Below are 23,492 nucleotides of genomic sequence, written 5' to 3'. Positions count from 1 at the left end.
TAGGCCCCTCGAGGGGGATGAACAGAGCGCCGTGCAGAGGCTGGGCCACAGCGAGGGCACCCCACAGTGAAGCAGCAGAATCAGGCATGCCTGAGGACCTCCCCCCAACCCTCAAGAACTTGCCCAGGGATCCCCCACTACTGAAGCAGGACACGACTTGAGTAGACACTCAAAGGGCAAGTGCAAAGCGGAAGTTCTAGGGCTTCTGGTCAGCTTGGCCCCAGCGCAGAGTCATCAGGATGCGATGAAGAGAGGCTGGCTTTGGAACAGGGTACAGGGTCAGAAAACAAAAGAGCTGGAAGCCGGGGACCCAAGGGGAAGAAGCGAAGGGTCTGAGGACTCACTGCCTCACTGTGACCAACCCAGCTAGGCCTTACCTTTGGGAGGCTGCAGCTTGTGGCCCGTCTTCTCGAACCAGCCAGCAGGGTGAATGTCAGGGGAGTTGGCATTGACCCAGAAGTCATGGCACTCAGAATACCCATCAAAGTGCAGGCGTAGGCGATAGCCACATACCTGGCCCCATGAGGGGAATCAGGAACTCCAATGTCAGGAGATGCCCCACTTCCCATCTCCCTCACCTCTCCTGGCCCAGTCTGGTGGTCTCAGGGGCTCTAACGCTAGCAGGTTCCCCAACCCCACCTTTCTTTCCTCCCAATTGTACCCCATCCTGTCCTATTCTACAGTGAGGACAGTTCATGTACTCATGAGCCCTGAGTTCTGGATGCAAGGGAGGTGGACCCTATGACAGTTTCCTGCCCTTTTGAGCCCTGGACAGAATTCCGAGGGCAGCCACCAAGGCTCAGGACTGCTGAGGGCTCCTGATGACCGTTCCCTCTGCTACCTTCTCTCACTGCTCCCCACTCGCACTCTGCTTCCAGTCTTGCTGAGCTAGTGGCAATTCCTTGAAGGTAGCAGTCTGTTCCGTGCCCCAGGGCTTTTGCCCACTTTGCTCCTTCTGCCTGGAGCTCCCTCCTTATTCACAACTTATCTCTCAAGACTCTGCAAAGGAGGCCCTTCCTCTATGCTTTTGCTGCTCCTCAGACAGAACTGACCCAACTGTGCCTCCCAGCTCAAGTCTGCTGCCACCCCTGTGGCATGTCACCGACATGTTTATTTGGCTGATTCCCCAGACAACTGTGAGCTCCTAGAGGACAAGGACCTTGTTTGACTCATGCCAACATCCCTGGCCCTCGGGATCTCCTCAAGCTCCCCCAGAGTGGACAGTATACATTCATCCAGTAACAGGACTGTCCCATGAACTCCATCTGGTTTTTGTTGTTTTAAGCTTTCTATGTATTCCAGCTTCATCCACTACTAGATTGTGTGTGCTCTGAGGGGAGGGAGGTGTTTCCTTCTATGTCCCCAGCAAGATCCATCAATCTGCACTGAGAGACATCATCAGAAAGGTGGTACCAAGCCCCAGCTCACCTCAGCCACGGTGAGGATGAAGTACATGGACGGGTGTTGAGGGTCAATGCCTTCCAACTTCATGCCCAGTTTGAAGCCATTCTTGTTGTGAGTGACTGCCTGGGACTGTCAACGCACAGAGTGGAGAGGACCCAGCTTCCATCCAGCCTTATCCTTGCCTAGTGGGCTTGGGGTGAAGGAGCTGCCTTTAGGCCCCACCCGCCTGGTATTTCCAAAGGGGCAACTTATTTGGGGATCGTTACTACAGGGATCTAGAGAGAGAGAGAGAGAGAATATCTCCCAGGTCCCTTGAAAAATGTGGGTGAGTCAGGGCTGGACTCAAGGGCTCCCTCTCACCAAAGTCATGGAAAGATCAATGCTGAATTGAGTAGAAGTCACCAGAATTCAAAAGTCTGCAGGCCCAGTGATGAGTGAGCCTAGCTTCCACCTCTCTGTTTCTTCCCACCCTGCCAGCCCCTTATGGCGGGCCCTTTTCCACTCTGGGCCCCTAAACAGTCTCTCCCTTTCCATTCTGCCAGTCCACTGAGGCATGCCTGACACAGAAAACGCCAGAAGGCCTGAGGTTGGTGGTGTGTCCCTAGGCTAGGAAGACAAGCTGTTCCTACGGGGAAATTGTCCAACTCACGTCCTGGAAGAGGCTGACTGGAGCAGTAATGGCCTTCTGCTCCTCTAGGTAGGACTCCCACGACCAGCATTCCTTCTTCTCACCTGTTGCTGTGGAAAGGGGACAGACAGGCTAACTCCTGGGCTGTTCCTGATATATGACTTTCTTCAGCTTCCCCTGACCAAGCTCTACCTTCACCCCCAAAACAAATCTTTGTCTGTGTTCACATGTACCCTCTGGTCCCACCCACCATGATGGTGCCAGACACGGGGCTGAGGGGAGGCTCAGTCTCAGGTGTGGCTACACCAAATTCTGCCCGTCACTTCCCCCCCACCCGCTCAGGCCACTGTCAGCAGAAGTACTTTGGATTATTCAGCAATTGACTGAAGTTACAAAGTCTCAGCCACAGAGGGACCCTGTCCTCTGACATGACAAAGCTGAGTGACAAGTCCTGTGCCAGAGAACTTAATCACAATGCCATCTAAACTCACAAGGAAAGGAGAGGAAAAAGAGAAATGAGAGAGAAAACATGAAAATAGGAAGAAGTGGAAGGGTTGGGAGAAACAAGAAACACGGCTGGGCATGGTAGCTCACGCCTGTAATCCCAGCACTTTGGGAGGCCGAGGCAGGTGAATCACTTGAGGTCAGGAGTTCGAGACCAGCCTGGCCAACATGGTGAAACCCCGTCTCCACTAAAAATACAAAAATTAGTTGGGCGTGGTGGTACATGCCTGTAATCCCAGCTACTCGGGAGGCTGAGGCAGGAGAATTGCTTGAACCTGGGAGGCAGAAGTTGCAGTGAGCCAAGATCGCACCACTGCATTCCAGCCTGGGCAACAGGGCAAGACTCTGTCTCAAAAAACAAACAAAAAACCAAAAATTATCCAGGCGTGGTGGCACACGCCTGTAGTCCCAGCTACTTGGGAGGCTGAGGCAGAAGAATTGCTTGAATCCAGGAGGCGGGGGCTGCAGTGAGCCGAGAACATGCCACTGCACTCCAGTCTGGGTGACAGAGGGAGCCCCTGTCTCAAAAAAAAAAAAAAAAAAGAAACACTTTTTTGATCCTTCTTCCCCTGAACACTTACAGAGACTTACACAAATGTGTATATGTGTGCTTGATGGGTACCCCCAGAGTGGATATACTGATTCCACAGCCCTCCCAGACACACACAGCCTATGTGCACACACACAGCCTATGTGCACACACACAGCCTATGTGCACACACACATACACTAACACACATACACTATGGTCAGGACCTACAGCCCAGGTCCTGTCCATGCCTCCAAGTCTCAGGGTCCTGGGGAGGGAGATGAATACTCCTGCAGCACCTTCCATCTAACCTGAGGTGGAGTCCTAGCCTCTAACAGAGGACAAACACCCTTTAAAGGCTAGAATATTCAGTTACATGTAGGCTGACCAGATTAGCATGAGCTGCCTCCAATCGAAGGCTACAGACAACTAAAGACGTAACAACTCACAAGAATCAATTCATATCCCTTAGGTAAATAGCTCCAGCTTCTTCTAGAAACTTCTACACCTCTATTTTGTCATCTGTGAAATGCAGATACCCACCATACAGGATCACTATGATGATTAAGTCAGATCTATGTATAAAAGATCCTTATGAAATACAGAGTGCTGGACTTCTGTTACCAGTGCTTCCTGGGTCTTCACTAAGGCTGTAGGACTGGATTCTAGCTCTGCTTCTCTTGGCTACTACCCTGGATAATTCAGGCTTGGAGTGGTCTGTCTCTCAGGAAGATGCTTTTTCCCTTTTTGCTTTAGTTGGGACCTAAGTGGCTAGAGGCACCTGTTTTTTGTTTTTGTTTGTCTGTTTTGAGACAGAGTCTCACTCTGTCGCCCAGGCTGCAGTGCAGTGGTGCAATCTCAGTTCAATGCAGCTTCTGCCTCCCAGGTTCAAGCCATTCTCCTACCTCAGCCTCCGAGTAGAGATTACAGGTGCCCACCACTACACATGGCTATTTTTTAAATCTTTAGTAGAGACGGGGTTTCACCATGTTGGCCAGTAACTCCTGACCTCAGGTGATCCGCCTGCCTTGGCCTCCCAAAGTGCTGGGATTACAGGCATGAACCACCGCACTCAGCCTAGAAGCACCTGTCTTGCAGCTGCCTAAATTCCTCAGACACTGTACCAAACCTTGAGATCTCAACTGCCTGATCCAGTTGGGTCACAACAGATATTTTGTTCATCAGTGGATCAAGCAAGCTATCAAACTCTCAAGGACCTACGCGGAAACCAATCTAGAGCTCATCTCTTCCGGCTATCCTTTGTCCTGAGTATAACATATCACCTACTATGTTCCCTCAAGAAACCCTCCAGTTCTCCCACTCAGTCTTCCTCCATTCTTACTGAGTAGGGCAAAGAGAAGAGAGAGTAGACTTCAGGATGCCATCATCCTGCTGTTTCTTGCCACTGGGATTCCACATCATCATGCATAAGACCTCTTCACTTTTCCCAAATCTCTTCTACTATGACAGAACCCTTCCCAACAGCCATTTCTTCCTCCCTGGATGACTTTCTTCTTTTTGCCTCACTCTTCCCAAACCGTAACATCAGCTAAGGGGCTGACTACCTGCCAGATTTCTTGTCTCAGGCGCCTCTGCTGCTCTTTGGTGCTTCAATTCTCAGCTTGCTTCCCTTTACCCATACTCCAGAGACCAAGCTCTGAGACCCCCATGCCACAGCAGACACCTCTGACCAACACCCTCTTTATCTGCCATTATCTCTTACCACTGGTCCCCTGAAGATGTCCCTCCCTGGGCCTGTACTATCTTCATATTTGCTCACTAGTCACAACACTTACCAAGTATACATTCTTCAGTTTACCACTATGCACCTCTTCATTTGACCTTCACCATTCCTTTTACCATTTAATGGTTAAACCTATGTGCCATGTCTGGTACTAGAAATTGGGGGTACAGAGATGCCGGAAAGACTTCATATACATGGTCTCCTTGAGTCCTCATAATGCCCTTAGATGATAGGGAGGGCTCATAGTAACCCCTTTCACAGGTGAGGACAAGATTCAATGTAATCCACTGGAAAGAGGCCTGACCACCAAATCCTTCAGCAATTACTAGATTCCTTCCCTGACCAACCCCCCCAGCCAAATTCAGTTTCCTGCCTCCTTTTTCTATTGTTGAACAATGGGCTGAGCCCTTAGGCACATCCCTAAACCCAAGTAAGTCCCAAGGCTCCTGTGTATGGTTGTATAATCTGTGCACTATACATAGGTGCCCAGCCAAGGGTGTGAATGGGGCTAAAATCCATCCTGGGCTTTCTGCCAAGCCAAGTGGCTGAGTCTACTGTGAAGAAAGGTTGCCCTTTTCTAATTGGTCTGCCCAGGAGAGATGCTTTTTTTTAATAACTTGTACAAAGGTACCATATTGGCTAGCGGTGGCACTGATCCTCTCTCCACTTCCAGAAATGCTCCTTTGTTTATTCCTGCTTCCTTAGACCAGATGCTCTTGGATAGCACTTTCTTTGGCAAGCTCAGCCTGATCTAAAACCAAACTTGTAACTTCTCTGCCAAAGCCTGTGGCCCTTTCGGTATTCGTTACCCTAGTCAATGGCACCACCATCCATTCATCCAGTCACGCAAGCCAGAAACTTGGAAGTGATACTTTATGCCTTTTTTTTTTTTTTTAACTCCCCAGGATCCTTCCATTCTACTGATTCCAACTCCTAGTTATCTCTTGGATCTATATCCATCTCTCCACATTTACTGTCCTTGCTTTGAGCCTAGTCCAAAAGCCTCTTAACTGGTCTCTGCCTCACACTTATTCTACTGCCAGAATACATATCAAATGAAAAAACGTGTTTATTTTCTTTAAGTTCCATGGCTTCTCATTTCCAACCCAAAACCCAAAAATCTAAACACCTTTCCACACCACACACAGCCTTGGTGAACTAGCTACTCCCCATCATGCCAGCTTCATCATGCATTTCCATGCCCCTGTGCCTCTGTGCCTTTGCATAGGTTGATACTTCTGCTTTAAAATCCCACCCCCACCTTGTTCTATTAGCCTATTTTTTTCACATCCTTCAAGACGTAGCCATAGTTCCAGCACCTAGCACAAGACTTACATAAAATAGATGCACAACAAATGCTTGTTAAATGACTATAAGGATGGATGGATGGATGAGTGGATGGATGGATGAATATCATCCCATCTACCCCATGGAACCTTTCTATACTCCAGCAGGCAGAGTTTGTTCTGTGACAGCCCCTCGTATTTACATACCTCAAACATAACACTTATTATATGGTTACATAATAATCTGTTGACATATCTATTTCTGCAACTAGATTATGAGCTCATTAAGTGCTAGTACTGTGTTTTGCTTACTCTGAACTCTTAGCATCTAGCCCACTATCTGGTACATAGGAGGCACTTAGTATTTGTTAAATAAAAGAACAACGATGGAAATAACTATGTATCAAAAACTGAGATGCAGCCAAAGCAGTATTTAGAGGAAAATGACAGCCTTAAATAAACATATTAGAAAAGGAGGATGGCTAAAATTAATGAAATTTAAAAATCAAAATAAATCTGTCTCATGAAGTTAGAAAAGTAAAATTAACCCAAAGAAAATGGAAATAAATTTTTTTTAAAAGACAAATAAAATTAGTAAGTTTCTGGAAAGACTGATTAATAAACAAAGAAAAACTCTGGGAGGCTGAGGTAGGAGGATTGCTTAAGGCCAGGAGTTCCAGACCAGCCTGGCCAACATAGTGACATCCTGTTTCTTTTTTTTTTTTTTTTTTTGAGATGGAGTCTCACTGTCACCCAGGTTGGAGTGCAGTGGCACGATCTCAGCTCACTGCAACCTCCGCCTCCCCGGTTCAAGTGATTATCCTGCCTCAGTCTCCCGAGTAGCTGGGATTACAGGTATGCGCCACCACGCCCAGCTAATTTTTGGTATTTTTAGTAGAGATGGGGTTTCACCATGTTGGCCAGGCTGGTCTCAAACTCCTGACCTCAGGCAATTCGCCCGCCTTGGCCTCCCCTATTTCTATCTTTAAAAAAAGTCAAAAATAAAAAGAAAATAAGAGAAATTTTAAAATGTCCTATAGATATTAAAAGGATAAGGAGATCTTGTTGACCAGTACAGACCTTCAGGAGAGCAGTGCAAATGCAGGCCTGCTATAGTCTACTGTCTGCACAGGACAGGGTGAGAAGAGAACAATGCCGCAGGATACTGGTCCACTAGTGCCTTTGCACTGGTTTGGGTTTTGGCTAGGCAGCACTGATTGCTGGAGGGATCACTGACTATGCAAAAGCAGGTAGAATGCTATTCCTCTCTGGGGGTTTAACAGGCCTGGGTGCTTATCAGCTCTCAGGATCCAAGGGATGCTTGGGTTTTCCTTGCTACGTCTGAGACCTTGGCTGGCATTATGGGAATGAGATTCTACCACTCTGGAAAATTTATGTCTCCAGGTTTAACTGCAGGTACCAGTTTGCTGATGGTCGCCAAGCTTGGAATCAGTACGTTGAACAAACCCCATCAGTAGCAGTCATCTTCCGGCTTGGACTCTTTAAGAATTAAAAATCTTCAAACTTCCACTATTTTCAAGGTATTAACAGAAATAAGTACAGCATTTTTGCATATTCTGACATTTTACTTTATTTATTTTTATTATTATTTTTTGAGACAGGGTCTCACTCTGTCACCCAGGCTGGAGTGCAGTGGTGGATCTCGGCTCACTGCAACTTCCGTTTCCCAGGTTCAAGTGATTCTCCTGCCTCAACCTCCTGAGTAGCTGGGATTACAGGCGTGCACCACCATGCCCAGCTAATTTTTTTTTTTTGTATTCTTATTAGCGATGGGATTCGCCATGTTAACCAGGCTGGTCTCAAACTCCTGAGCTCAAGTGATCCACCTGCCTTGGCCTACTAAAGTGCTGGGATTACAGACGTGAGCTACCATGCCCGGCCATCTGACATTTTACTTTAGAAAAAAAAAAAAAAAAAAGACACCATTGGCCGGGCGCAGTGGCTCATGCCTGTAATCCTAGCACTTTGGGAGGCCAAGGCGGACAGACAGCTTGAGATCATGAGTTTGAGACTAGCCTGGGCAACATGGCGGAACCCTGTCTCTACAAAAATACAAAAATTAGCCAGGCATGGTGGTGTGCGCCTGTAGTCTCAGCTACTCAGAAGGCTAAGGAGGGAGGATGGCTTGAGTCTTGCAAGGCGGGGGTCACAGTGAGCGGACGTCGCACCTCTGCACTCCAGCCTGGGTGATAGAGCCAGATCCTGTCTCCAAAAAAAAAAAAACTTAGCAGGGAAAAACTCAGTTACCATTACAATCCCACAGATACCCTAATACAGTTTGATTCTTGTGTATTGATATTATATCTTCTTTCTGTATCATTTTTTTGAGACGGAGTTTTGCTCTGTCGCCCAGACGGGAGTGCAGTGAAGCCATCTCAGCTCACTGCAACCTCCGGTTCACGGGTTTAAGTGATTCTCCTGCCTTAGCCTCCTGAGTAGCTGGGACTACAGGCGCCCGCCCCCACGCCTGGCTAATTTTTGTATTCTTAGTAGAGATGGGGTTTCACCATGTTGGCCAGGATGGTCTCAATCTCCTGACCTCGTGATCCACCCGCCTCGGCCTCCCAAAGTGCAGGGATTATAGGCGTGAGCCACTGCACCCGGCCTCTTTCTTTATCTTATAGGTAAAATCTCAAGGAATAAAATGTTAAGTGGCAACACTGGGGGCTCTGAAACCTCATGCTGCGCTCAGAGAAACAGTGTGAAGAAAATCTCTTATGATATTTAGGATATCTGTTCTTTTGCTCATCTTAGGGCACAGAGCTACTTTGAAATTACGTTAAATGGAATATCAGTGAAAATAAAGTTTACTATAAATAAAAAAGGGGAGCCAGGTGCAGTGGTGTATGCCTGCAGTCCCAGCTACTCAGAAGGCTGAGGCAGGAGGATTGCTTGCACTCAGGAGTTTAAGGCCAGTCTGGGCAACACAGTAAGACCCTGTCTCTAAAAATAATGATAAAAAATAAAATAATTAAAAGGGGGTATTATGAACTTTACGCCCTTTTGATGAATTCCTTTCTTAATCACCTAGTCTCATGCCTACCTCTACACACTAGTGAAATTGCTCTCTTCAGTTACTAAGGTCAAAATCCAATGACCTATTCTTATTCTTCAACTCTTGATCTTCATGTGCTCCCAACCACCCATTCCATCTTGGCATTTCTTTCTTACCACACTCTCTTAGCTCTATTCTTCTTCCTCCTCCTGCCTCAACCCTGCTCCTCAATGGTGCAAACCTAGAAACCAACACAGTACTTCCCTCCCATCTTCTTTCCTTTCTTATTCCTTCGGGAAGCTTCTTCAGCATACTTTCAGTTATCTCAGTATAGATAATTAAAAAATTAATGGCTCTAGACCTTTCACTACAATGTCTACAGAAAATGTAAAGGGAAGAACAGAATGCCAAGATTCAAGAATCAATTAATTACAAGCAGTCATCAGGGTACCACTATGTGCTGGGTCTTTTTGCTTTCAATTTGCTACAGAGATATTTGTGTGTTTGCCTCTCCTATAGAGCATGGTTAGCCAATTCAGAATCAGTTCATTTTAAGACACTGAAAGTTTAACCAAGAGCCTGATACTTATGTTTAACATGTGCCTTATAGGGATCTACGCCTGGGAACACCAAACTGAAGAGGCTGGGCTCCAAAATGTTATAGTCTATTGTTTACCTGGTGTCAGCCATTAAAATTGCCTTTGGTTTCTAGGAAGTATAAATGGACCCTTTTTGAAAATGTAATGAAAGCCATGGACAATTCACATAAACAAGTCACAGAATTTTGCATGTGAACTTAGATTAAGGACCACAGTTAAGTAAGTGCTGCTTTAAGTAGCATACTGATCCATGTCTGGTACTGAATTACACACTCATATTCTCAACTTGTTCACCAACTCCATATGGCAGTCCTTGTATTTCAATATAAAATCTGTTTTTTAAACCCAATTTAAAAATGGGCAAGGATCTGAATAGACATTTCTCCAAAGAAAATATATAAATGGCAAATAAGCACATGAAAACATGCTAACATCATTAGCCATCAGGGAAATGCAAATCAAAACCACAATGAGATACCACTTGATAACCTCTAGAATGACCATAATAAAAAAGATAATAACAAGCATTGGTGAAGATGGGGATAAACTGGAATCCTCATATACTGCTGGTGGGAATGTAAAATGGTACAGACACTTTGAAAAACAGTGTGACAGTTCCTCAAAAGGCTAAACATGGAGTTACCATATGGCTGAACAATTCCGCCCCTAAGTATATACCCAAGAAAAATGAGTCCATATGTCCACACAAAAACTTGTATACAAATGTTCATACTGGCATTATTCATAATAGCACAAAAGTAGAAGCAATCCATATGTCCATCAACTGATGAATAAACAAAGTGTGGTATGCCCATACAATGGAATATTATTCAGCAATAAAAAGAAGCACATACAGCCTAAAATATGTAAACCTTGAAAACATTGTGCTAAGTGAAGAGCCAGGCATACAAAACCACAATATATAATTCCATTTATATGAAATGTCCAAAATAGGCAAATCTGGTATACAGAAAGCAGACTGCTGGTGGTCTTTAGGGGGAATGATGGCTAATAGATATATAGGACTTCTTTTGGGAGTGATGGAAATGTTTTGGTGATGGTTACAGAACTCTGTGAATACACCAAAAAAAAACCCACTGAATTGTACACTTCAAATGGATGAATTGTATGGTGTGTGAATTATATCTCAATAAAGCTATTAAGAACCGGTACCTTATAAAACTGTATGGAAAAAGCACTAATCATTAAAAAATTGACAAATTGGGCACCATCAAAACGAACTTTCTGCTCCTTAAAAGACACCATTTAGAAAAAACAAAAAACCAAGAGCAGGGTGCCTGTAGTCCCAGTTACTCAGAAGGCTTAAGTAGAAGGATCCCTTGAGCCCAGGAGCTTGAGGCTACAACGTGCTATGACTGCATTGTGAATCACTACTGTACTCCAGCCTGGGCAATACAGCAAGACCTCATCTCTTTTTCTTTTTTGAGATGGAGTTTTGCTCTTGTTGCCTAGGCTGGAATGCAATGGCACGATCTCAACTCACTGCATCCTCCGCCTCCCAGGTTCAAGCGATTCTCCTGCCTCAGGCTCCTAAGTAGCTGGGATTATAGGCATGCGACGCCATGCCTGGCTAATTTTGTATTTTTAGTAGAGATGGGGTTTCTCCATGTTGGTCAGGCTGCTCTCGAACTCCCGACCTCAGGTGATCCGCCCGCTTCGGCCTCCCAAAGTGCTGGGATTACAGGAGTGAGCCACTGCGCCCAGCCTTTTTTTTTTTTTTTTTTTTTTGAGTCAGGGTTTCCTTCTGTCACACAGGGTGGAGTGCAGTGGTGCACTCTCGGCTCACTGCAACCTCTGCCTCCTGGGTTCAAGCGATTCTCCAGCCTCAGCCTCCCAAGTAGCTGGGACCACAGATGCTCACCACCATGCCCAGCTAATATTTGTATTTTTTGCAGAGACAGGGTTTCACCATGTTACCTGGGCTGGTCTCGAATTCCTGAGCTCAAGTGATCCATCCACCTCAGCCTCCCAAAGTGCTGGGATTACAGGGACCATGCCTAGCCTTAAAGTGTATTCTTTTTTTTCTTTTTTTTTCCCCTGAGACAGAGTCTTGGTCTGTTGCCTAGGTTGGAGTGCAGTGGCGCAATCTCGGCTCACTGCAACCTCCTCCTCCCAGGTTCAAGCAATTCTCCTGCCTCACCCTCCCGAGTAGCTGAGATTACAGGCGCGAGCCACCATGCCTGGCTTTTTTTTTTTTTTTTTTTTTGTATTTTTAGTAGAGATGGGGTTTCACCATGTTGGCCAGGGTGGTCTCAAACTCCTACCTCATGATCCGCCTGCCTCAGCCTCCCAAAGTGCTAGGATTACAGGCATGAGCCACCGTGCCCGGCCTTAAAGTGTATTATTTATCATACCTTTATCGTAGGTATGGATAGGAAAAAACACAGTATCCATAGGGTTCAGTACTATCCATGGTTTCAAGCGTCCACTGGGGTTCTTGGAATGTATTCCCTGCAGATAAAAGGGGACTACTATAACTGTGAACACAGTCAGAATATCTATTAACGACTAAGTAAGTTGTAGAAACTTGCAATGGTGTGTTAGAAAATCATCATTCACAAAATATGGTTATCGAAAAGGAGAAGATCTATGAGACAGAAGGCCCGAATGGGCATATGAGTCACATGTTTTTAACTCTTAAACTACTGGAGCACTCCGTCAGCACTAGGTATGTCAGGTCTGTGGGACGTGAATTGAACAGCTGGCCATCAAACTGCCAAATAGAGTATAGCTCAAACATAGATTCTTCCCACATACAAGAAACTCAAGCAATCCCAACCCCCATTCCTATCCCCCAGATTCTTCTGTCAGAAGACTCTGAAAATGAGAAAACATTTCAGTCACAGATGCAAACTTCTGTCTACTGATACAGTTTCTTTCCTTGGAAAACGAAAAAAAAAAAAAGGCGTTGGGGGAAAATGTCACACTAATATTCACAGTTGAGACAGTGAGTAGTATGCTTCAAAAGATTTGTACTGGTCAACAGGACCCAGCTAAAAGAATGTTGATTTATGAATCTATTTATCTAAGTAAGATACAGCAGTTGAGCCCACAGGAGTTAAGACACTGCTTCTTTCCTCTGCATAAGTCTTAAGAGGCCATAAACCAAAGAGAGCTAAACCTTTGCCTTCTGATATGAATACCATGGGTGAGACATAATAGTGAAGTTCTGGTTTAGCTACAATGGGCAGAAGTTGGAAGAAGCACTATAAAAAGTTCAGAGCCCTGGGTGCAGATTGGGCTCCTCCAGCTGGCACTGGATCCATCAAGGCAGGATAATGTCCTAAGAAATGACCTCATCTGTCTGGTTCTCTGTGGGACGGGAAAGACAGTGACTGAGGCAACTAAGCCATAGTCCAAGAGAAACCATCAACATACAATCATCCATTCAATCCATTCATCCACTGAACAAACACTGATTGAGAACCTATTCCATACCAGGCTCTAGCTAAGCACCAGGGATAAAATGATTAATAAAACAGATACAAGAACCAAGTGCAATGGCACATGCCTATAATCGCTGCTACTCAGGAGGCTGGGGCAGGAGGATCCCTTGAGCCCAGGAGTCCCAGGCTGTAGTGTGTCTGTGAACAGCTCTACATGCCAGCTTGGGCAATAGAGTGAAACTCCATTTCTTAAATTAAAAATTAAAATTAAAAAAAAGGCTGGGTGCCTTGGCTCACTCCTGTAATCCCACCACTTGGGAGGCTGAGGTGGGCAGATAACCTGAGGTAAGAGTTCGAGACCAGCCTGGCCAACATGGTGAAACCCTGTCTCTATTAACACAAAAATTAGCCACATGTGGTGGCATGTGCCTGTAGTCCCAGCTACTCAGGAGACTGAGGCAGAAGAATTGCTGGAACCCAAGAGGTGGAGGTTGCAATGAGCCAAGATGGCGCTACTGCACTCTAGCCTGGGCAACAGAGTGAAACTCCGTCTCAAAGAAAAAAAAAAAAAAAGACGGCCAGGCGTGGTACCTCACACCTGTAATCCCAGAACTTTGGGAAGCCTAGGCAGGAGGACTGCTTGAGCCCAGGAGTTCGAGACCAGCCTGAGCAACAAAGTAAGATCCCCATCTCTATAAAAAAATTAAAAAAATTAGCCATGCATGGTGGCATGCACCTGTGGTCCCAGCTACTCAGGAGGTTGAAGTGGAAGACTGCTTGAGCCTAGGAGGTCAAGGCTTCAGTGAGCTGTGTTTGCACCACTTTACTCCAGCCTGGGCAACAGAGCAAGACCCGGTCACCCTCCAAAAATTTTAATTTAAAATATTTTAAAAAAGAAAAAAAAAACAGATACTGTCCTTGTGTTGATGGTTTTGAGGGCAGAAGAGAGACATTAAACAAACTGCTACACAGTATCTATGTGATTACAAGTATGCTACTTAGCTACAGTTGACAGTTGTCACGTGGGAATGTGGAGATGGTAATTGAGAAGGCCTGAAGGTTGGAGATATGAATGACCTCTGCTCCATTTTTCTTAGAATCAAAGAGTGAGAATAGGGTTCCAAACAGGAATGTTAGACCAATGACCAGTGCAGGCTTGCCCCACCACTAAAGAGAAGCAATGACATGTGGTGCCAGTAAAAGTTACTCAAGTCTTCAAAAATTGAGCCAAGATCTCCCTGGCACTGGGGCCTAGTCATGACTGGATAATAGAGGATAAACAAACACATGATATAACTCCCAAGAAAACACATACACTAATACACAAACCCAAAATAGTCTCTCACTGTCTCTCTCTCTTTCACACACACTAACTCATGCTCATTTATGCATGTACAACCTACCATCACAATCATAACCCACATTCTCAGCCTCACACCTCCAAAGGTATATACACACCTCACACGAATATATATACACACAAGCCACCGTACCAGGCTGGCTGCTGCTCCACTCCTCACTCTCTGGGGTGCTAGCAGTGGGTTGTCCCTCTGGGTCCTTTCCTTCTTCTTGCTTCTCCTGTAGAAGGCAAGCCTGATCCCAGCTTCTTCTCCTCATGGTTTGGGATGAAGCCCTAGGGTCTGATCCTGGCCCCTACCTGGCTCTCTGGCCATGTGGTGTTCTGCCCCAAACAGGCAGAATTTCTTCTAGGCCGCCAGCAGGAGTGCAGCTCCAGCAGACATCCCCCTATCACTTGAGCACAGACTCACATGAGCATGCACATCCTAATTAAACAGCCTGACTACAACTCTCCTTATTATCTGGTAGACAAACTGAGTACACAAAAACTTCCTTTGTGATGCTCTTACACGCCCAGTAGAATTCATGCTCTGTCCCTTCCAGCTTCTGCAGCTAGAGCCCTGGGTGTTCCCCGGCCTTTGGCCTAGGCACTGGACTCCAGTGATGGAGTTTTCCAGCTGCCTGCACATGTACTTTGGGTGCTAGTTCACCTGACTATGTCTTAACCTTGACACTAAACTGAGATGGGAGCTCTGGAAAATCAAGAGAGTGATTAATTCATTTCCCTTCAACCAGGTATAGGACCTAACTCAGGATGGGACCCCAAAATATGATGAGTGAGTCATTATGCATGTCTTCTCTGGCCCAGCTCCATAATCTGGATTGATGGAGGGGACAGTGGGAATTGAGGCATAGGCTATAGCTTCCCGCTCCCTTCCCCACTGCCCTCTTCCTACCATGGCCTCTGGCTCCGACTCCTCCTCTGATGGGCTCTGGTATTCCCTGCGCTTCCTCTTCTTCATGGGTTTGAGGAGCTCAGAAGCGCTGGTAGAGCCTGAGGAGTTCTCCACTATGACTGACCTGAGGAAGGGCCAGCCTTAGGGAAAGAACCACCCGCCCTGCACCACCCAGCCCCTCTCCTAACCCCTGAACAGGAATGAGGCTTTGGGGGCTGAAGGTGGAGCAAGTAGGGCTGCGACCTCCTCCCCTTACCGCTCCTGGAACAGCTGAGGGCAGCCATCATTAGAGGAACCAAGATCTGGACCCGCGGCTTGGTGAGGCCCGCACGCCTGGCACTGACAGGTGCTATCATCCTCTGGGGGGTCCTGATTGGGATCTTCTGGAGGATTCTGGGGGTGGTCCTCTGCGGGGGCCAAATGGGCCTCAGGCCTCCCTCCCCATAGCAGCCACACTCAGGCTCCGCCCACGCCCCCTCAGGCCCTGCCTCCGCCTGGGTCCATCTCCGCATCGGATGGCCTCCTCCAGCCTTCTCCACCCCAGGACCACCCCGGGCCCCGGGCCCCGCCCCCGAACCTTCTGGGGCTCAGGCCTCGCCCCACCCGCACAGGGCCCAGCTCAGGGCCTGGGGAGCGGGGCTCCTACCCGCCTGTCGGGGGCCCGCCTCGCCATCTCCCGCCGGGGCCCCGCCATCTTCGTATTCAGTCACGCCTTCCTGCCGCAGCTCGGGGCTCGGGGGCTGCTCCACTCCCGCCATGTTCAGCGGCTTATACTCGCTTATCCGGAACTGGAGCGCGGGAGGGTCTGAGGATTGCGACTCCCGTACGGGTCCTTGACCCACCTCGGAGTCGGTGCCATGGCCCTCTCTTCGCCTCATGCCAGCTCACGCCCTCAGCAGGCCTCAAGACTCCACGCCAGGGCGCCTCACTCCAAGCTATACCAGCCAAACCCTCACTCCAGGCTACGCCCCCAAGCACCTGCGGGGTCCAGTCCCAGGGTGCCCCACTCTAAGCCACGCCCCCAGGCTCCCACAGGCCCAGTCCCACGGTACCCCACTCTAAGCCACGCCCCCAAACTACCACAGGCCCACTCAGGGTGCCCCAGTCTAAGCCACGCCCCAGACACCCACAGGCCCAGTCCCAGAGTGCCTCACTCCAAGCCACGCCCCCATAGTCCCCAGGGCCTAGGAGTGCTTCAACTCAAGCCACGCCCCGAGAGTCCCTCACTCAAAGCCCACCCCTAGGGCCCATCATCTGAGCCAGCTTCCCCCACTTCCGTCTCAGGTCCGGCCTCCGGGCCTGTAAGCCCCGCCCCATGGCTGTGGTTTACGAGGCTTAGCCAATCCCCACAGACACTGACCCGCAGGCCGCCCCCTGGGGGCGGGGCCGCGGCCTCTGTCCATTCCAGAAGCCGCACTGTGCTGGTGTTGGAGCTGGCCGGCCCGGCGCTGAGCTGCGGCAGGACGGTGGCAGAAACTGGTTCGCAGCCGGCCACTTGCTCCGGGGCACCCACATGGATTGGCTCCCGGGGAAAGCAAGACACATCCAGGGCACTGCTGGGCAGGCCGAGGGTGGCCGAACTGGCTGTAAACAGATATACAAATAGACACGACACAGGTGAGTCTAGTGGCCCTACCTCAATCCGGCCATGCATGTGTAGGCATGTGAAGGAAGGCAGGTGGAGGAGAGTGAAAACGGTCATCCCCTCTCCAGGATCCACACTTGCTTGAGCAGGTACAGAGATGCTCTTCCTTCCCAGACTCCTACCCTAGCTTGACTCACCTGGAATGATGAAGGCAGTTGCGGGCAGGTGAGGACCAGAACCAGGGCTGTCTCCGGCCACCAAGTGCATGCTGACCTCCCCTGTGGAAGGCCCCTTCAGTGTCCTCAGCATCTCCATTTCAGCATGCCCTTCCATCCTGGCAGGCCTACAAGCCAAACATAGCCCCCAGGGTGATCAGGTGGGGACCTTTGTTACAGCAGCAATGGAGATGTGAAGGGATGGGGCTTCTTTGAGAAGCTAGCCACCTTCAAACCCGTGACCTGCAGAGAAAGGCCTCAGTCCTGTGGGGAGTAGGGTGTCTTCAGAGACCAGCATCAGGTCTGGCTCCTGTTCTGGCCAGGCCCTGCACCTCCCCAGTCTCTGTAAGGATGGTAAGGATGGGTAGGGTGGCATGTGTGAGGGTACTTTGTAAACTGTGATGTACAAAACTGACTCTGGGGAGCATGACTCAGGTCAAGGTTCTGTGTGGCCAGTTGTCTCCAGGACATAGCCCAGGCCACATCCAAACTCACCTTTTTCTTGACCCCACCTCTATCCCCACTGGAATCACTCCCTCCTCCCTCTGGGGATTCAGAGACCTCAAGTACCAGGTTTTCCTTCACCCATACAGGGTTCATCTTCCTGGGAGGTGGGATCTTTCCTGATCATGTTCTTTTATGGCCCTGTCCACCACTCCCTCCAACCCCAAGCACAGGGTGGGCACTCAGACATCTGCTGAACAAATGTATGCATCTGAAGAGCAAAGACATAGTGTACGAAAACGCAGTCAAGTCAGTACGTGATTTTGTTTTAATAACGCAAAGGCAGTAGAAGCATTTCACAGTTCATTCAACAGGTAAAGACATAAAGAAAAAGACCTAGAGATACAAAGAATATACTTAATATCTATTTACTCAGCACCTAAAATGTACTGACCACTGTCCTACTTGCCTTACCAGCACTGTCCAGTAGAATTTTCTGTGATAATGAGAATGTCCAATAATTAAACTGTCCAACACAGTAGCCACTAGCCACATGTGGCTACTGAGCACTTGAAATGGGCTACTATGACTGAGGAACTGAATTTTTTATTTTATTTAATTTTAATTAAATTTAAATAGTGACCAGAAGGTAGGTACAGTGGTGCATGCCTGTAGTCCCAAGTTCTCTGGAGACTGACACGGGAGGATGGCTTGAGCCCAGGAGTTTGAGGCTAGCCTGGGCAACATAGCAAGACCCTGTCTCTGACAAGAAATAAGTAAATAAATAGCGACAGTAGCTATGACTATTGTATTGGACAGCACAGCTTTAGACGTATTAAAATCGGCCTGTCAGTGCTACCTCCAAAACACACTGAAGGTCTAACCACTTCTCTCCATCTCCATTGCTGCTGCCATGCTAGTCCCAGCCAACATCAGCTCTCTTTGGACTTCTGAAATTGCCTTCTAACCCATCTCCCTGCTTCCTTTCCTGCACCCCTACAGTCTACTCTCCAGTTGAAAAAGCTTTAAAAACATAAACCAAATCACATAATTTCCCTATCTAAATTCTTCAGTGGCTCTCTATTGCCCTTACAGTAAAATCAAAGTGCTTTGCCCTAGAAAATCTGACCTCTGCTTTTCCCTCTGGCCTCATCCTCCACCACTCTTCCCCTGTTCTCTGCACTCAACAGACTCTGGTTTCCTTCTATTGCTTGACCAACATTCCCACTCACAGCCTTTGCCCTTGCTGTTCCCTCCCTCTGGAATGCTCTTCCCCAAGCTCTCTGCTTGACTGGCTCCTTCCCATCCTCCAGGCCTTAACTCAATAGTCACCTCCTCAGAAGAGGTCTTTCTTTACCAATTTTTTTTTTTTTTTTGAGATGGAGTCTCACTCTGTTGCCCAGGCTAGAGTGCAGTGGTACCATCTCGGCTGACTGCAACCTCTGCCTCCCAGGTTCAAGCAATTCTCCTACCTCAGCCTCCTGACTAGGTGGGATTACAGGCACATACCACATAGCCTGGCTATTTTTTGTATTTTTAGTAGAGACGGGGTTTCACCATGTTGCCAGGCTGGACTGGAACTCCTGACCTCAGGTGATCCGCCCACCTCGGCCTCCCAAAGTGCTGGGTTTATAGGCGTGAGCCATCGAGTCCGGCCTGACCAAGGAATTTAAAGCAGCAGCACACCCCTCACCCCATCCCACCACTATCTGTCTCATTACTATTATATATTTCTTTCTTTCTCATCCTTCATTATAATCAATAGTGATCTTCAATTATTTATTTCTGTGTTTGATCAGTCATCTCCACATAAATGCTGACCGTCTGTCTTATTCATTGCTGTATCCCCAACACTTAGTACCTGGCACATAGTAGGTGCTTAATAAGTCCTTGTGTTGGATTTCAGTAACTTGAACTTGTTAATAAAAAACAGTGTATGGGGCCGGCTTGGTGCCATGTGCCTGTAATCCCAGCTACTGGGGAGGCTGAGGCAGGAGAATCGCTTGAACCCGGGAGGTGGAGGGTAGAGGTTGCAGTGAGCCGAGATCGTCCCACTGTACTCCAGCCTGGGAGACAGAGCAAGACGCCATCTCAAAAACAAAAAACCAAAACCAAAACAAAAAAACACTGTATGGGCCCAATGCAGTGGCTCACACCTGTAATCCCAGTACTTTGGAGGCTGAGGTGGGAGGACTGCTTGAGCCCAAGAGTTCAAGACCAGCCTAGGCAACACAGGGAGACTCTGTCTCTATAAAAAATTAAAAAATAAAAATAAGCCAGGTGTTGCAGTATATGCCTGTAGTCCCAACTACTCCAGAGGCTGAGGCAGGAGGATTGCTTGAGCCCGGGAGGTCAAGGCTGCAGTGAGCCATGATCTCACCACTGTACTCCGGTCTAGGTGACAGAGCGAGACCCTGTCTCTAAAGAAAAAAAAAAAATTAGCTGGGCGCAGTGGCTCACGCCTCTAATCCCAGCACTTTGGGAAGCCGAGGTGGGTAGATCACCTGAGGTCAGGAGTTCAAGACCAGTCTGACCAACATGGTGAAACCCCATTGCTACTAAAAACACAAAAAAATTAAAAAAAAATAGCCAGGTGTGGTGGCAGGCGCCTGTAATCCCAGCTATTTGGGAGGCTGAGGCAGGAGAATTGCTTGAACCCAGGAGGTGGAGGTTGCGGTAAGCCAAGATCATGCCACTGCACTCCAGCCTGGGCAACAGAATAAGACTCCACCTCAAAAAAAAAAAAAAAAAAAAAAAGAAAGAAAGAAAGAAAGAAAATTATAAAACATAATTCCCTGAATTTCAATTCCAATTTGCTTTGCACAGCTGAAGTACTTGTACTATTTTAAATACCTTTAAATAGAGTTAGGCTGGACGTGGTGGCTCACGCCTGTAATCCCAGCACTTTGGGAGGCCAAGGTGGGTGGATCGCTTTGAGCTCAGGAGTTGGAGACCAGCCTGGGCAACATGGTGAAACCCCATCTCTACAAAAAGTACAAAAGTTAGCCAGGCAGGCCAGGCGTGGTGGCTCACACCTGTAATCCCAACACTTTGGGAGGCCAATCAGTTGAGGCCAGGAGTTCAAAACCAGCCTGGGCAACATGTTGAAACTCCATCTCTACCAAAAATACAAAAATTTAGCTGGGCATGGTGGAACACGCCTGTTATCCCAGCTACTCAGGAGGCTGAGGCAGGAGAATCCCTTGAACCCAGGAGGTGGAGGTTGCAGTGAGCCAAGATCGCGCCACTGCACTCCAGCCTGAGTGACAAAATGAGACCCTGTCTCAATAAATAAATAAATAAATAAATAAATAAATAAATAAATAAATAGAGTTAATCTTTTTATTTGAAACACTGGCAGTTAAGAGTGAATGTGGTTACTTCTGAAAGAATTTCACTCTGTGTCAAAACCTGTCACATCTCAGGTGTATTGAAGAAGCTGGATTTGAAGACTACGTTTCTGTTTGGGTTCGCTGCCTCTTTTCCAGCAAGCATGGGAGGACCAAGTAGGTGTCACCACCATTCTGTGCTCTGGGGTTACAGTCACAAACATGACAAAATGCTCTCATGAAGCTTATATTCTGGAGATAATGGATGAGGTTAGGGCTGGAGGTATAAATTTGAAGACCAGCATGTGTAGATGGCATTTAAAACCACAGAACTGGGGCGAGGCCTGGTGGCTCATGCCTGTAATCCTAGCACTTTGGGAGGCCAAGGTGGGAGGATCACTTGAGCCCAGGAGTTTGAGACCAGCATGGCCAACATAGTGAGGCCTCAGCCTCAACAAAAGATTTTAAAAATTAGCTGAACATGGTGGTGCACCCCTGTGGTCCCAGCTACTGGGGAGGCTGAGGTGGGAGGGTTGCTTGAGCCTGGGAGGTAAAGGCTGCAGTGAGCTATGATCACACCACTACACTCGAGCCTGGGCGACAGAGCAAGACCCTGTCAGAGAGAAAGGGGAGGGGAGGGCAGGGGAGGGGAGGAGAGGAAGGAAGGAAGGAGAGAGAGAGAAAGAAAGAAAGAAAAAAGAAAAAACCACATAACTGAGTATAAAGAAAAAAGTGGGAACTTTGGAGCACACCCACATTTATAGGTTGGGAAGAGGAAAAGGGTCTAGCAAAAGGGACTGAGAAGGAGTCTGCCATGAAGTGAGGGGGGACTCAGAAGAGTCTGGGTTTCTGGTGGACACTGAAGAAAGTTTTCAGCCTTCTGCCGTCAGCCTCTCTTGGAACTGCTCTGAGCCTAGGGAGCTACCTGACTTGAAGGCTCTCCTCGAAGCCGCCAGCCAATGACGAGTTGCTATGAGGTGTAAAGACCCCACCCCCTTGCCTTACTTTGGAACACCTCTGCAGGGCCATCTCAGTTCCAGAGCTTCCATTAGGTCAGGCTGAGGCCTCTGTTGAGACTACATCGGCAGTTCAGCTTCTTCTTCCGCCCAACCCGTCATTCCCCTACTGGTGATATTCGCAAGAGCACTCCGATAAACCTACACTCAAATCTTGCTATCGGAGTCTGTTTCGGAGGACCCGACCTAAAACAACCATTGTAGCCCCAGCCCAGAGCCGTGCACATAGCAGATGCTCAATAAATATCTGTTGGCTGAATGTGTCCATGGGTATTTTCTCTTGATGTCTGACAAGGTTTTCTCAATCCCTTGCCTTCCAAGGCCTTGTGTACAAAAACGACCAATAAATGTCCTTACTATAGGTGTTGGGTGGGGAGTAGAGCCCTCTACAGCTACCCAGAAAACAACACACAGCAAGGCTGAGCGCTACAAACTTGGGGCCTCGGCCCCGCCCCTCGCCGCAGCTGCTTCCCGGACGCGGGAGGGGACGGAAGCGGCCCTGAGCGCAGGGTTCCAGGATCGGGACCCGCCACCAGCCTCCCGGGACTGGTATAGGCAAAGGCGGGCAGGGCGGTCACTGATCCGACAGTTCCGCAGAACGGTTACTTTTTAAAACGCTAAAATGGCGGAATTCTTTTTATTCTTTCTCTTTATGGCCAAAAAAAAAAAAAAGAAACAAAAAAAATTCCATATTCCATTATAAAAATCGAAAATTAATGGTAGGAAAGTTTGCCAAATGACTCATTCATTTCCCAAGAAAACCAAAACCCCGCCCTCCACACCTTTCCATTAATAAAAAAACTCTTAATTGATTGCGTATCTCCAAACACGCAGCCTCCACCCTCCTCGCCCCTCCTGATCGCAGCCCGAAGCCACGCCGCAGGGTCGGCTGGGCCTGGAGTCCCGCACCCGCCTGGTCCCCTGCGCGCTCCGCCCAGACCGCTTTCCCCGGCGTTTTCCCGAACCTCCTCCCCAGCCCGCGCCCCCCGCCGGAGGCGCTCGGAAGGAGCGAGACGCCGGGGCCGCAGACCTGAGCCCTCGCCGCCCTGGACGGAGCGGGGTGGCGCGGCGCCCAGGGGACGCAAGATCTGAGCCCACGCACCGCTGGGTGCTTACCTGCTTGGCCAGCCGGTGGCCGCCCAGCGCCTAGCTACGGTCCGAGCCGGGCGCCGCGCGCCTGCGCGCTCGGGGGGGCGGGTCCGCCTCCCTGCAGGACGCAGAGCGCGGGGCCCGAGCGCCGGGCACATCTGCACGGCCCAGGCGCAGGCACCGGCTTCTGTGGCGCCCGCGCCCTCTTGCCTGCCTTCGAGGCCCTGGTTGTGCGCGCCTCATGCCCCCTCAACCTAGGACAGGTTTGCCGCACGGGCGTGGCGGGTCGAGATTTTTCCTGCCCCCGAACCCCTGCATCACAGCTAGCAGAGCGCAGCGGGGGCGCAGGGACCGCGGAGCTCGAAGAGAGAGCCTGGAGGGCTACCGAGCTGAGTGGTTAGTGACAAAAGACGAGGCTGCACCCAGGCACGCACCCCAGCCG

General features: G+C 48.6%; 1 protein-coding gene, 1 long non-coding RNA gene and 1 pseudogene across 5 annotated transcripts in view; 2 read left to right on the top strand and 1 right to left on the bottom strand.

Annotated features, from left to right (window-relative positions):
* L3MBTL1 (L3MBTL histone methyl-lysine binding protein 1) overlaps window positions 1–23,124 on the bottom strand; it is a 43,308-nt gene extending 20,184 nt beyond the window's left edge. The window contains exons 1-10 of one of the 4 annotated variants that reach the window (XM_008951293.2): window positions 23,078–23,124; window positions 17,155–17,300; window positions 16,733–16,956; window positions 16,019–16,160; window positions 15,629–15,779; window positions 15,373–15,496; window positions 14,611–14,695; window positions 2,054–2,142; window positions 1,429–1,533; window positions 378–513 (exon numbers count right to left, since the gene is read on the bottom strand). In XM_008951293.2, coding sequence (XP_008949541.2) covers window positions 378–513; window positions 1,429–1,533; window positions 2,054–2,142; window positions 14,611–14,695; window positions 15,373–15,496; window positions 15,629–15,779; window positions 16,019–16,160; window positions 16,733–16,956; window positions 17,155–17,290 — 1,192 coding nt within the window. In that variant the 5' untranslated portion in view covers window positions 17,291–17,300; window positions 23,078–23,124. Of the gene's footprint in view, window positions 1–377; window positions 514–1,428; window positions 1,534–2,053; window positions 2,143–14,610; window positions 14,696–15,372; window positions 15,497–15,628; window positions 15,780–16,018; window positions 16,161–16,732; window positions 16,957–17,154; window positions 21,047–23,077 lie in introns of those variants that run through there. The other 3 variants (XM_055104512.2, XM_055104511.2, XM_055104510.2) reach the window with 3 other exon arrangements.
* On the top strand, window positions 2,168–8,397 carry LOC129394854 (transmembrane protein 14C-like; annotated as a pseudogene).
* On the top strand, window positions 16,854–22,102 carry LOC112437980 (uncharacterized). Its single transcript, XR_004668094.2, has 3 exons — window positions 16,854–16,989; window positions 21,042–21,122; window positions 21,969–22,102. It is a non-coding gene; the product is annotated as an uncharacterized LOC112437980 (long non-coding RNA).
* Window positions 23,125–23,492: the final 368 nt, after the last annotated feature.

The sequence above is a fragment of the Pan paniscus genome, chromosome 21 (genome assembly GCF_029289425.2).
Source record: "Pan paniscus chromosome 21, NHGRI_mPanPan1-v2.0_pri, whole genome shotgun sequence".
Taxonomy (NCBI): domain Eukaryota; kingdom Metazoa; phylum Chordata; class Mammalia; order Primates; family Hominidae; genus Pan; species Pan paniscus.
This window is presented reverse-complemented; position numbering and strand designations above follow the sequence as displayed.